We start from the raw sequence: 14,319 nt of genomic DNA on the forward strand, positions 1-14,319 counted from the left end.
GATGTTCACACGAGGCAAGGTTTCTCATAGAAAACAATGGCAAACACTGCTCCTCCGACGCGACTGAATGCCGCACCAGAGCATAGCAACCTCACCGAAGTGATACGAGGCGTTCTCTGCATCTGCCAGTACGTCACACGAGCTTCACTGCCCGATATCACACCTCGGTATTCAGGTTAAATTGCCATGTTGGCACCCTGCAATAAATAAGTGGGTTTTAGATTCGTTTTGGGCACTTGGTCTCTCATTCCGGGGTTTGGCACAGCATTGCCCATTTCAAACCGTTTCCTGTAAAACACTGAATAATCTGATCCTGTTCTATTCTTGGCAATTCTTCTAAAATGTATCCAGATATGTAAATCTGATCCTAAAATAAAACTGTCCCCAAATCTTATAATCCTTCCATTTCAAGGTAATCCTAATAAATAGTGCATCTACACTGCCATCTAGCTGCGGATCCTAGAACTACACCAAGTAGAGACCGCTATGCAATGAGGGTTCACCAAAGCACAACAAATTAGCCTAAAAGACATTATTCTGCAACGATTTCACTGGCAATCAATTCTCCGCATTATATTACACGTTATACCGGGGTTCTTATAATACATCCCGTGTTTGCCACTATTCAAAATGGCGTAAGTGAGAGCGGAAGTACTCAGTGAGCATGCGCACGAGGTTTCTGACATTTCCGGCGTGTGAGTTGCTAGGATACCGTAAACAACTGGTGGGTCGTCCAAAACACCGACCACAGCAAAGGTAAGGGGAGATCGCAGAACATTGGTGCCCCGTGTGTGTAATCAGCTGCCGGGGACGGGACAGCGCACGGAGCCGGTCACCCTCGGTCAGCTGCTGGGGCCGGGACAGTGCACGCAGCCGGGCGCCCTCCGTAGCGTCAGTAACCCTGCAAGGCTTTGCTGGGATTTGTAGTTCTTAGACGTTAGTTGATCTCTGCACGGACAGATATGGCACACAGGGGGCACCTGGGAAATGTGCAATGGCAGCAAGAGGGACAGCGGCAGCAACGGCGCTACTTCGTGGGCAGATTGCGCTGAGAGCGGCTTCACACGGACAGATTTGCATGAGTTTTTGCATGTGCATAATTTGCGCGCGCAATACGCTGAAAATAGAATCCATTGATTTCAATGGGTTTGTTTGCATTTCTTTTTGCGCACCCGGGAAAAGACGCAGCATAGACGTCTATGGGATGTGCGCAAATAAATAGGCAAGGAGGTGGAATTACACAGAAAAAAGAACACATCCGGAATTAATTGGGTTAAGTAACCATTTAAATCGTGGCGTGGTTGTGCCCCACGCGCAAAAAAAAAACGGGCCTTGTGCACAGAAAAAGTACAGTTAAATACACGATAATCACCCTAAACAGACTTGTTGACAGCTGCGCGCGCTCCTGCGTGAAGCCGCCATAACCGGATTTACAACGGCGTATTTGCACACATTTCCCTGTGCATTTTGGTCCTGCAAAAAAAAAATATGCAGCACATTCTATTTTTCTGCACATTTGCGCACCAACCGTCCCCGTAGAAGTCAATGGTGGAGGAGGGGAGTGGGGCAAATACATGCATAATACACAAGGCGATGCCTGAAACACTGCGGCAAAAAAACACGTCCGGAACCCGTCAGACTAATCAGCCATTTAATTGGCCGGGAGCATCAGTGCGGGGGGTTATTTTGCATAAAAATCAGCAAAATATACGACAAACCGCGCACAAAAAAGCAATGTTCATTCTGCAAATACGTAACGCAAACTGGCGTGCAAATATGCTTCTGTTCATGTGAAGCTGGGGTCTTGGAGGCGAGCATTATAGCGCAGCATTGGACACGTAATACACAGTTATGGGGCCCTTTGATTTCACAGCTGCGTATTTTTTATGCGACTTTTGGTCACTTGAAAAAAAAAACCAGCATGCCGCATCCCGGTGCGTAATACTCGCTATAATAGCCCACTGAGATCAGCAAAAAGCAAGGCAACAGCGTATTTTGGCGTGCGAATACGCTTCGTATTCAATGACCAAAATATACATACACTCGCGAGAATGCACCGTTAAAGGCTTCACACGGGCGTAAGTGCACTTTCAACCAAAGACGTGTTGGCGTCATGGCAGCCGGGGGTCTTCTGAAAGGCCCCAGGGCTGTCTAGGTACCATGCCTATCAAGCCGTCCACGTGGAGTGGTATGATAGACTGCCTGCCTGATCGCAGGAGCGATCAAAGTTGGAAGAAAAAAGGAAAAACAAGATCAATAAAGTTTTACTAATTATTAAAAAAAAAGTAAGAGTTTAAGAAAGAACCCTGCTGCCATATTTATAAATAAAAGAATTTAAATCCTGAAACAAAAATGCACATTTCGTATCACAATGTCTGTAAAAGTCCAACCTATCAAAGTAACACATTATTTACCGCGCGCGACGAACGCTGTCAGAAAAAAAGAACGCCACAAATGCACTTTTGTGATCACCAAGAAAAAATGCAATAAAAATCTATCCAAAAGTCGTATGTATTCCAAAATGGTACCAACACAAACCGCAGGACATCTCGCAAAAACTGGCCCTTTGCACAACTATGTAGACGGAATGTCGCTTTTTTTCTTTTCATTTTACTCCACTTAGAATTTTTTAAACGTTTTTCAGTTATATTATCTGGTACATTAAATAGCACCATTGAAAAATACAACTTGTCCCGCAAAAAACAAGCCCTCATACAGCAACGTGGATGGATAAATAGAGGAGTTACGATTTTTTAATAGGCGGGAGAAAAAAACGAAAATGGAAGAAAAAAAAAAGGGCCGCGTTATTAAGGGGTTAAAAAAACGATATAAATTTATTATTGACTAGCTGATATACCCGGCTTCGCCCGAGTTAATTTGGTACTGGTGTTTATCTGGTGTTCACACGGAAAATCTTATGAAGTCGTGGTTACTTTAGAGATACCGGGAAAAACATGTTCACCATTTTGCATAGTTCTCTGCGTTACCCAGGAAACACCACAGGGAGGTAACCACGCGACGTTTCCTTCATATAAAATGACATCAGGAAGTGAGAGAATTAGATTTCATACGTAAAATTTGGACGCTAATTCTTTTGCACTTAGAATTGAATAATCGAGTTGGGATCCATTAACATTTCGTATTTTGGACATTATCTATGCTCCTGCCAAATTTCATGTTTCTATGACATCAGCAAGTTGGAGAATTAGTGGCAAGTGAGTCAGTCAGTCAGTCAGTGAGGGCTTTCGTCTTTATATATATTGATGTAATCATACTGACCCGCAGAATTATAAAAAATTTTTTTTTAAAAAGACAAAACTTGCAGCTTTTGTTAATCTTGACTCTAAAAAAAGTGATCCCAATGTTCCACTCCTACTAATGAAGACTAGAGTTTATCTTGTAACAAACCTCCATTGAGCTCTGGCGATGGAAAGATAAAGATGCTACGGCTCTTGGCGTGCAGCGACACGAACTAAGGGCTTCTTCACTCAAGGGTATTTGCGCAGCATATTATGCACACATTTTTTGTGCACGTAATCCGCAGTGAATAGAACCCATTTGTTCACATGAGCGTATATTTTGACGTAATGTACAACTGCGTGAAGAAATACTTGGCATGACCTATTTTAGTACGTATTACGCACCGCAATAGGCCATTGAAGTGAATGGGCCGGTGCAAGGGCGCAGTGAATATGCAGGAAACCATCGTATTCACTGCATATTTGCGTCAGCGTCCTTTTTTTGTGTGTGCAAATACGCAGTGTGTTTGAGCATACAAAAGCACGCTGCAGCAGCCGGAAAATGCAGGCATAAGCGTTTTTGGTCATGCAAATAGTGGCCTCAGTAGTCACAGTGGCCCCAGTAGTAATAGTGTCCACCTCAGTAGTAATAGTTACCCCCATAGTGGCCCCAGTAGTCATAGTGGCCCCCATAATGGCCCCAGTAGTAATAGTGTCCACCACAGTAGCCTCAGTAGTAATACTTACCCTCCATAGTGGCCTTAGTACTATAGTAATAGAGACCCCCATAGTGGCCTCAGTTGTAATAGTGTCCCCCACAGTGGCCTCAATAATAGTGCTCCCCAAAGTGGCCTTAGTAGTATGGTAATAGTGACCCCTATAGTGGCCTTAGTAGTAATAGTCACCCGCATAGTGGCCCCAGTTGTAATAGTGTCCCCCACAGTGGCCTTAGTAATAGTCACCCCCCCCCCCCCTTAGTGGCCCCAAGTAGTAATAGTGTCCCCCACAGTGGCCTCAGTAATAGTAACCCCCACAGTGGCCTCAGTAGTATGGTAATAGTGACCCCCCCCCCATAGCGGCCCCAGTAGTAATAGTGCCCCCCATAGTAGTCCTAGTAGTAATAGTGACTCCCCTATTGGCGTCCAGTCAGGCAGTATCCCTACAGGCATGGCATTCACCCTGCCTGTAGATCCGGTCTGGCGGTGGCAGTGCAGTCTATGACTGCTGACCTCTCCTCTCAGTGTCTGCAGTGCGCACACAGACCCCAGTGGGAGAGGTCAACGGCCAGAGTGAACCGCCGACCGCCAGACCGGAACTGCAGACCGGGTAAGTAGAATGCTCCACAGCCGGTGGGCCACATAACATGAGGCAGCAGGACAGAGATCCGACCCGCAGGCTTTGTGTTTGACAGGTGTGGTCCAAAACAAAAACTGTTTTTGTTCTCTATAGCAACCAATCACAGTACAGCTGTCAGTCCTCATAGAGCTCCTGAAAAAAATGAAAGCTGCTCTGTGATTGGTTACTGTAGCCAAGAAAGATAGTTATTTTTTAGGCGCTTTTTATAAATCTGCTCCATAATCTTCATCCACATCAATCTTCAAAGGGAGCCATACAAGAATCAAAAGGTATTAAGGAATGTTTGGGTTTCCTAAAATTGCCCAGGAAAGCTGGGTAATAAGATCCAATGTAGAAACTGCAATAACAGCGATGCTGGTTGTCACCCAGCTTTTCTAAAAACAGTTGACAGAAGGGGTAAATCAAGGACGTATCTTCTATTTCAGGAGGAATGCTCTTTTATATCTATTTTTAAGAAAGCTGGGTGACAGCCATTATGGCCTTTATGCTTTATTGCTGCACGGATAGGCAGAAGATTTGTCTTGAGTCTGGGAAAGCTGAGTGACTGGCCTCCATTATAGTACCTGCACAGGCTGGCACTGAACTTTCCCGGAAGTACCAAAGAGTATCCTAGGAAAGTTGCATCCCACAGTTGTCAACCAACTACCCAAGACTACTGATTGGCACATTGGCCCAATTATGTAGTTATAGTGACATAGTGGATGCGATACTGCATACCTTGGCGAATGTGTCATTCAGAAGACCAGAAAAGCTGGATGAAATCCACTGTTTTTCTTTATTAATGCATAAGTAGGCAAACTTGGGTCACTCTCACATAAGTCACCACCCAACTTCCCTAGATTATTCAGTAGAAATTCCAGAAAAGTTGGGTGACAACCCCTTTGAGAGCTCTCTTGTCAGCCATATTGGATATCACCCAGCTTTCCCATAAGCGGATGACTCCTATAACTGTATATCTGCTTCGTTTCCCTCCAGGCATCATGGAGATCGTGTACGTCTACACACGGAAGCGCAGCGAATTTGGGCGACAATGCAACTTTTCGGATCGTCCAGCAGAGTTGCACGTGGATATACTGCCCGACCCCTCGCAGGCATTGAACTTTATCGAGAGGAACCCGTGTGACATAGGCATCCAGTGCTCTCACGACATGTCTGAGCATGAGGTAACGTACCAGTCGGACTGATAAGCTGCAGATCGTTTCTGTTTTATGTGGTGTCATGCTCTTCTAACCCTGCAGGTGGCAGTGTTGACGGCTGCTCTATGAGAAAGACATGTGTGACACGTCTATAGATGTGTTTGGTCAATGGGGTAGAGTCATCAGTAGAGTCCGAGATGCATGAATTATGTAGTTAGTGCAAATAGAGCAAATTTACCAAAATAACGAAAGGTAAGATAAGCTGAGCTGGGTGTAACGGAGGTCCGGTACACGGAGGAGTCAGAGGCTGCAGGACCCTCGGTACACGGAGGAGTCAGAGGCTGCAGGACCCTCGTAAACTACAATCCTCTTCACTAGACACTCATTAACAAAATGCATACACAGCATAAAGCCGGCACCGCTGAACGTCAACATGTCCTGGACACCAGCCCTCCATTGTGGCTGCCTGCTGAGTGAACTGATATTGTTTATATACATATTAACCCCTTAAGGACCAGGCTGTTTTGTACCTAAAGGACCAGACACTTTTTGGGGATTTTACTAGAGATGAGCGAGCATGCTCGTTCGAGCATTAGCATACTCGAAAGTACTCATTACTCGAGCGAGCACCATGCGGTGTTCGAGAAAATGTCTCCCTCTCCTTCCCATATGTTTAGCGGATTTGTCAGCTAATGAACATGCAGGGAAGGCTTTGGCACCTCCTGCTATGACGTGCCAACCCTGTGCACATCTATAGCAGTGATTGGCTGGCCGGATCAGGTGACTTAGGATCATAAAAACTCAGGTCACCTGATGCTCGCCTCACATGGAGGCTGGATTAGCTGAGGGACAGAGCTGCTGTGAATGAGGGAGAGCGTTAGTGTAGGTTAGAAGGAGCGTTTAGGCAGGGATCCATCTTCAAAGAACACAACAGTCCTTTTTAGGACTACAACTCCACTTTTGTGCATCATCAGTTTGGCTGCCTGGGACCAGTAGTGCGCACAAAGCATTCACAAGCATCCCGGCTGCATACTGCATACTGTTACCTGTTCTATACAGTATACTGCTACTGGTGTAAACAGACTATATAGGAACTAACAAAAAAATAGATTATACCTACCCAATAATCGGGTTTCCAGTCGTCTCCACGACAGCACCAATTGAGATTGCCTCCTCCTGATAGGACAGGAACATACTGAGAGGTTAAAAGCTCCCCCCCCCCCCCCCCCTTCCCCACTTTCCTCAGTGGATTCTAACGAATTGCCGGGGTAGGAGCTCAACTTAAATTTTTTCCCTTAACCGGGGTTTTTAAAAAAAATAAAATTATATTATATATATATATTTTATATTATATTCTATAGTTTCTTTTCTATCAATTTAGGGGGGGAAGGTACGGGTGCTGTCGTGGAGACTCCTGGAAACCCGATTATCGGGTAGGTATAATCTATTTTTTCCCCAGTCGTCTCCACGACAGCACCAATTGAGACGTACCAACTAAAGTTTCCCTAGGGTGGGATTGCTGCCGAGAGGACTTTGTGGCCGAAGGCCATGTCCTCGTCCTGCTGCACTTTTACCCTATAATGTTTAATGAACGTGTGGGGTTTTTTCCAGACTGCGGCCTTGCATATCTGCTCGACCGAAGCTGAGCTATGTTCGGCCCATGAGGATGCTACTGCCCTTGTAGAATGGGCTTTAAGAGCTAAAGGGATTTCCTTCCCAAGGGCTTTATAGGACTCTATGATGGCTAGGCAGATCCACCTGGCTATGGAGCTTTTCGCTGCTTTGCTCCCTTTATTTGGGCCACTGAACTGGATGAACAGCTTGTCGTCCCGTCTCCAGTGGCTTGTCGCCTCTATGTAGCCTAGGACTGCTCTCCTAACGTCCAGGCAGCTTAGGGTTTTTTCTTCCTCGTTTTTAGGTTTACTAAAAAATGAGGGGATTATTATGTCTTGGGACCTATGAAAATGTGATACTACTTTTGGCATGAAGGCAGGGTCCGTTTTAAATACTAATTTGGTGTCCGAGATTTTCAGGAACGGGTAGCGAATGGACAAGGCCTGCAGCTCGCTAACCCGTCTTGCGGAGGTGATGGCTACTAAGAAAATGGTCTTGATAGTAAGTATTTTATGGGTAGTGCTTCGATCGGCTCGAATGGTACCGTTGTCATGGCCCTTAGGGCCCAATTAAGGTTCCAGTCTGGAAAAAGATTTATGGGCCTAGGCCGTAATCTAGTTGCTGCTGTCAGGAACCTGTTGACCCATCTGTTGTCTGCGAACTTTGTGTCACATATGGGGCTAAGGGCTGCGACCTGGACCTTCAGGGTGCTTGGAGAGAGCCCCATCTCTAGGCCCTCCTGCAAGAACTCTAAGATTAGAGGGATGTCCGGGATAGAATCCCCGCGATCCCTTCCCTGTCTCCATGAGGAAAACCTTCTCCAAACTTTCTGGTAGATAAGGTGGGTCGTCTTTTTTCTGCTGGACATTAACGTTTCTACCACTCTCTCTGAGAATCCCTTCTCTTTTAGTGAGAATTCCTCAAGAGCCATGCTGTTAAGTGGAGCTTGTCTAGGCTCGAATGGTTTAGTGGCCTCTGCAATAGAAGATCTGTCCAGGTAGGGAAGGTGACTGGTTCCTGGACGCTCAATGTTGCTAGAAGACCGAACCTGCTTCTTTTGGGCCAGAAGGGGGTCACCAGGATTAGTGTGCATACCTGGGTTCTGAAATGTTGTAAGACTCTGGGGATCAACGGTATAGTAGGAAAGGCGTACACCAGCCCCTCTCCCCAGTCTTGGCCTAGGGCGTTTACTGCTGTCGGACGATCTCCTGGCCGGAGGGAGAAGAAATTGCTTACTTTGGCATTTTCCCTGGTTGCGAACAGGTCCCATTGTGGGGTCCCCCATTGGTTGATCAGGATTCTGAATGCTTCCAGGGAGAGAGACCATTCTCCTGGGTCTATTTGCCTCCTGCTGAGAAAGTCCGCTTTTTGGTTTAGCGTCCCCTTCAAATGGGTTGCCGTGATCGAGAGGATCCGGCCCTCTGCCCAGTGGAAAATTTTCTGTGCGATGTTTTGCAGGGCGAGAGATCTTGTGCCCCCTTGGTGTCGTATATGGGCGACCGCGGTGATATTGTCTGACAGTATCTTTATATGCTGGTCCCGTAGCGAGTTCCCTAACTGCTGTAGGACGTGCCATACGGCCTGTAGTTCCCTGTAATTTGAGGACTGTTCTTTTGTCCTTTGAGGCCATGGGCCCTGAAAGAACTGGTTCCCCACATGCGCTCCCCATCCCCAGGCGCTTGCATCCGTTGTGATGTGAGTGGCTGGGTTTTGTAGCCAATGAACCCCTCTCCGCAGATTCTCTGGGGATGTCCACCAACGCAGGGATGTTTTCACCGCGCCTGGGATGTACATACTTGTCCCTAGAGAGGACTGCCTTTTGTCCCACGTGGATAGGACTGAGGCTTGCAGGGCTCTGGTGTGAGCCTGGGCCCATGCCACTCCTGGAATGCATGAAGTCAAGCTTCCGAGGAGAGACATGGCTTCCCGAATTGTGCATAATCGTCTCCGTAGAAAGGTTTTGACTAGTCCTCGGATTTTTTGTATTTTCTCCTCGGGTAGGCAGGAGCATTGCGATTATGAGTCGAGCGTTATACCCAGAAACGTTTTCTGTTTGTCGGGATCTAGGCTGGATTTTTCCCAGTTTATGATCCATCCTAAGGATTGGAGAAGTTGTAGCACTATCCTCAGGTGTTTCGCTATTATTAAAATATCGTCCAGGTAGGGTACTATTAGGACCGACTTCTTCCTCAGGTAGGCGGCTACCTCTGCCATAATTTTGGTGAAGATTCTGGGTGCTGAGGAGATCCCGAAGGGCAGGCATCTGAATTGATGGTGCTCTATTCCTTTGCCCATATCCACTGCGAACCTTAGGTATTTCCGGGACTCCTCGTGGATCGGTACGTGGAAATAAGCATCCCTTAAATCGATGGATGCCATGTAGGCTCCTTTGGGAATCAACTTTATCGTTGAGGAGATGGACTCCATCTTGAATTTTCTGTATCTGATGCAGGTGTTCAGAGGTTTCAGGTTCACTATCATCCGCTGTTTCCTGCAGGGTTTCCTTACTAGGAAGAGCCTGGAATAATGGTCCTGGGTTTCCTCGTTTTGCGGTACGGGGGATATTGCGTTTGGATGTTGCAGGTCCCAAACGCTTTGCCTTAGTAGGTGTAACTGTTGTTTGGAGCCTCCCGTGATAATGAATTTTCTTCTGGGGGGGGGGACACCAGCTCTATCCTGTATCCCTGCTGTAAGATCTTTGGGATCCATGGGCCTTCGGAAATCGCGGCCCATTGATCCACAAAGCTCCCCAGCCTTGCCCCTACGGGGATGGCGTCAGGGTCTCTGCTTTGGCTCCCCCTGGTGGGGGTTAAAGAGGATGTTCCTTCCTCTGCCCCCCTTGGGGTAACTCCAGCGGCCTGTCTTGCCCTTGCCTCGGTAGGCCTCTGGCTGTTGCACTGGGGCCCGGAAGAAGGTCTTCCCTCTCTGTGGCTTTTCTTCCGGGAATCCCTTCTTTTTGTCGGCCGCCTTCTCCAGGATTTTGTCTAGGTCTGGTCCGAACAAAAACTGGCCATAGCTTATTTTTTGAGGCTAGGTCGCCTGACCACGATTTCAGCCATAACACTCTTCTGGCTGAGTTAGACCGGGCTGTAGCTTTCACCGAGAGTTTGACAGTTTCGGCCGCGGCGTCCGCTAGGAAATTTGTTGCCGTACGCAGGATCGGAAAGGGAATTTAGGATCTGTTCCCTCGGCGTCTTATTGGTTAGGTGTAGCTGTAGCTGTTCTAGCCATTCCCCCAGTGTTCGCGCCACACAAGTGGCTGCGATCCCTGGCCTAAGTATGTTTGCCGCTGCCTCCCATGATTTCTTTAGAAGGCCCTCAACTTTGCGATCCATGGGATCTTTTAACTGTGCGGCGTCCTCAAGGGGCAGGGTCGTTTTCCTGGCTACTTTGGCCACTGGGACGTCTACCTTAGGTACCTCCTCCCAGCTTGCGCAAACTTCCTCCTCGAATGGGTACCTTCTTTTTACCCCTCTAGTGGAGAAGGAGCTTGTGTCTGGTTTCCTCCACTCTTTCTGGATTATTTTGGTGATATTCTTGTGGACAGGGAAGGTATGCTTGCGCCTCTCCCCTAGTCCCCCGAATATCTCATCTTGTAAGGTACGTGATTCTCTGGGCTCTTCCATTTTTAGTGTAGCCCTGACTGACTTAATCAATTCCGTTAAGTCGTCCTGATGGAATAAGTATCTTTTGTAGTCCTCATCTGAGGACTCCTCGCCCTCCTGTTCCTCTTGCTCCGACCCGATAGAACTCTTGGAGTTGGAAGGCTCGTCAGGAACATACGCCCTTTTCTGGCGTTTCACTGGCGGCGCCAGCTGTGACGTTAGGGCTGATCTAACCTCCTCCTTCACCAGCTTCCTAACGTCCTCCATGAATCCCCCCAATTCCTCTTTGACTAGCCTAGCTACGCATGCCTTGCATAGAGGCCTCTGGTATGTAGCTGGCAGTTTTATCCCGCATTCCACGCATTTTCTGAGTTTTGTTCTGGGGGGGATGTCTTTTTTATCCCCCTGACAAATAAAGCATTTTTGCGGGTAAATATGCAATTTTTCCATACACAATACACTGGATATTTGCATTGTATTATTTGCCGCACTGGCTACTTACGGCCGCTGAGGCTGAGGTTTCAGCTGTCTCTGGGGCTGGAGCACTCATTACTATACCGGTGCTGCAGACACCTTGCGACCTGTAGTACTGGTTTGTTCTGGCTTCTCTCAGGTTCCTATTTTTTTAAATTTTCGCGCTCCTGCGCTAAGCTCCGCCCCCTCCGCTCCTGATGCAGATGCAATGACGTCATCGCGCTGGACACGCGGCGCCCCGCCCCCCGCCGTTAAAGGGCTTCCTGGAGCGCCGCGCTGTAACTCTGCAGGGAGGACGAGGGCGACTGAGGCTCCCGCTTTGTACCCCCCATGGGCCGCCGCGGGAGGAACCTGGCCCGGGGGCTACCACCCCATGGGAGTCGTCTGGCTTGGAAGGGAGGACAGGCTGAGCCACTGCCCTCCGATCCGCCTGTAAGTAATCCTGGCTGGCTTCTCCACCAGCTCCTCTCAGAGATCCTGCCTCCTGGCAGGACAGGAAGACACTGAGGAAAGTGGGGAAGGGGGGGAGCTTTTAACCTCTCAGTGTGTTCCTGTCCTATCAGGAGGAGGCCATCTCAATTGGTGCGGTCGTGGAGACGACTGGGGAAACTCTCATTTTTCATTTTTTTTATTTGCTTTTGGCTGAAAGAATTTGCATAATAGGCCCAAATGTCTGCCCTGTTGATCCGCACTATAGAACAAGACTGTACTCATTTTACACTGTCTTATTTTGGCTTAAAGCGTACGCAAAATACCTTGCATTTTGCGTAGCATTTTGACGCAGTGCATTATACAACATGATGAAGACTAGCGGTAAGGGTTGAGGACGAGGATGTGGGCATCCGAATGAGCGCCAGCTGATAACAAAGATTTCATTATCTGGCTTCAGGACACGCTAAAATGACTGAAATATTAGGCCGGTTTCACACAGCTGACAAAATCGTGCGAGATATGTGCCTCGTGTGACACACAAATATGAACCCCATTCATTTAAATGTTCATACACCTGAGCGATGTCTTCCTGCATGGCACGGTGATGCAAAGCAGGAAACACATCGCAGCATGTCCTATCTAATACAAGGATCTCTCCCATGATCTGTTTATACCCAGGACTGCGACAGTAACAAGAGGGCATCCGCTACGTCTAGAAGAAAGCAGGTTTCATCACCAACACAGAAGGGGGTTCTTTACTGTAAGAGCAGTGAGACTGGAACTCTCTGCCTGAGGACGTAGTGATGGCAAAATCCATAGAGGAGTTTAAGAGGGGACTAGATGTCTTTCTAGAGTGCTATGATATTACAGGATATAGACATTAGGTGACCAGCAGGTTATTAATCCGGGTCTTACAGTCAGGTAGGAACTGTCAAAGATTGATTCAGGGATTATTCTGACTGCCATTACGGGATCGGGAAGGAATTTTTTTCCCCGAATGGGCTAATTGGCTTCTGCCTCTTTGGCTTCCTCTGGATCAACAAGCATGGGGGGGGGGGGGGGGGAGTGTTGAAACAGGCTGAACTAGATGGACATTGTACGCTAGGCTGAATGACGACAATGTTACTATGTTACTATCTTGTTGCAATATCGCCTATTGTTTTCAAGCAGTGCCGGCCCCATTGAAAGCATTGGGAGAACTCCGTGACCCTCTGCCCCGGCTATGATAGCCACGGTGGGGAACTCCTTTAGCAGTGGCTGGGAAATCCCTTCATCGTCGGCTGGGGAATCCCTTCCTCCCCTGCGGGGAGAAAGGTATTCCCTGTAGTGATACAAAGCTGTTTTCGCATACAGGTTGAAAACGCATCGCATCCAGGGGGCTTTCACATGGTGGGGAGTGCGATATCTCACTGTGACTTTTGGCTTGATATCGCCCTCGCCCCGTGTGAAACTAGCCGAATTAACGCGCGTGCCTTTTAATACATTGGGATTACTGTATTCCAACGATCTTTCTCTTTGATTGCTGTATTTTCATCAGTCGTAATAAATGTGCCACGACTTCTCCCAGCAACACACAAGATCCATCACACAGATCAGTCCTGGATGCCACTGGAGCAGCTGACAGCCTTACTTTATCTAATGCCAGGGGGACGAGATTACAGCAAGACGGCTAAAAATCAAGCCAAGGACTATATAATTGATTTATAAAAAGCAATTACACTAAATACTAATTAGTGATGTTAATAAGTTAATTATGTCCCAGTCATTAAGAAGAAACTGCTAATTACGCTACAGAGAGTTTTGTTAGTTGGCAGAAGTCTCAAAGCGACAGTTTTTTTTTGTTTACCCAGGCTGAGATTAATGGGGCGCGGTGTAGTCACTTCTATGGTACATGCCAAGGCAATTCGGGCTCCTATTAAATACATAGTAATTGATTGATTAGCTCTGTTGTTGTACAGCATTGGGGTTCGTGGGTTCAGAGCTAACCAAGGGCAACATTTGCATGGGGTTTGCATGTTCTCGCTAATTTACATGGGTTTCCCTTAGATTCTTTAGATTCCTCCCTGCTCAGAAAACATACCAGTAGGTTCGTTAGTTAGTTAGTTAGTTAGTTAGTTAGTTATCTCGCTTGGATGGCGAGGTTCCATAGCGCTGATCTAGAATGACCACAACCGAGAACATTGTCAGTAGGTTCAATAGCTTCCTATGATATTAGCCATGTCATTAGTCAGGTTATGTGAAGAAGAGCCGTAACATAAAGTGATTGTCCTCTGCTGGATCTCTTGGGTCCTCTCATAATGTGGGTCCGTTGGAAGAACCTCTAGTGAACCAGTATAAGCCCCTATTCACACAAGCGTTTTCACATGACTAATTTAGCTGGGGGGAAAAAATTGCGACCATCTGAAGCATTAGATTCCAATGCATTCATTCACATGGCCGATTATCAGCCTGGCCGACAAGGAT

General features: G+C 47.3%; 1 protein-coding gene across 1 annotated transcript in view; it reads left to right on the forward strand.

Moving 5' to 3' along the window:
- The first annotated feature begins 696 nt into the window (after nt 1-696).
- DNAI2 (dynein axonemal intermediate chain 2) overlaps nt 697-14,319 on the forward strand; it is a 30,293-nt gene continuing 16,670 nt past the window's right edge. The window contains exons 1-2 of the mRNA XM_066586333.1: nt 697-756; nt 5,571-5,758. Coding sequence (XP_066442430.1) covers nt 5,576-5,758 — 183 coding nt within the window. The 5' untranslated portion in view covers nt 697-756; nt 5,571-5,575. The remainder of the gene's footprint in view (nt 757-5,570; nt 5,759-14,319) is intronic.

Source organism: Eleutherodactylus coqui, chromosome 13 (genome assembly GCF_035609145.1).
Source record: "Eleutherodactylus coqui strain aEleCoq1 chromosome 13, aEleCoq1.hap1, whole genome shotgun sequence".
NCBI lineage: Eukaryota > Metazoa > Chordata > Amphibia > Anura > Eleutherodactylidae > Eleutherodactylus > Eleutherodactylus coqui.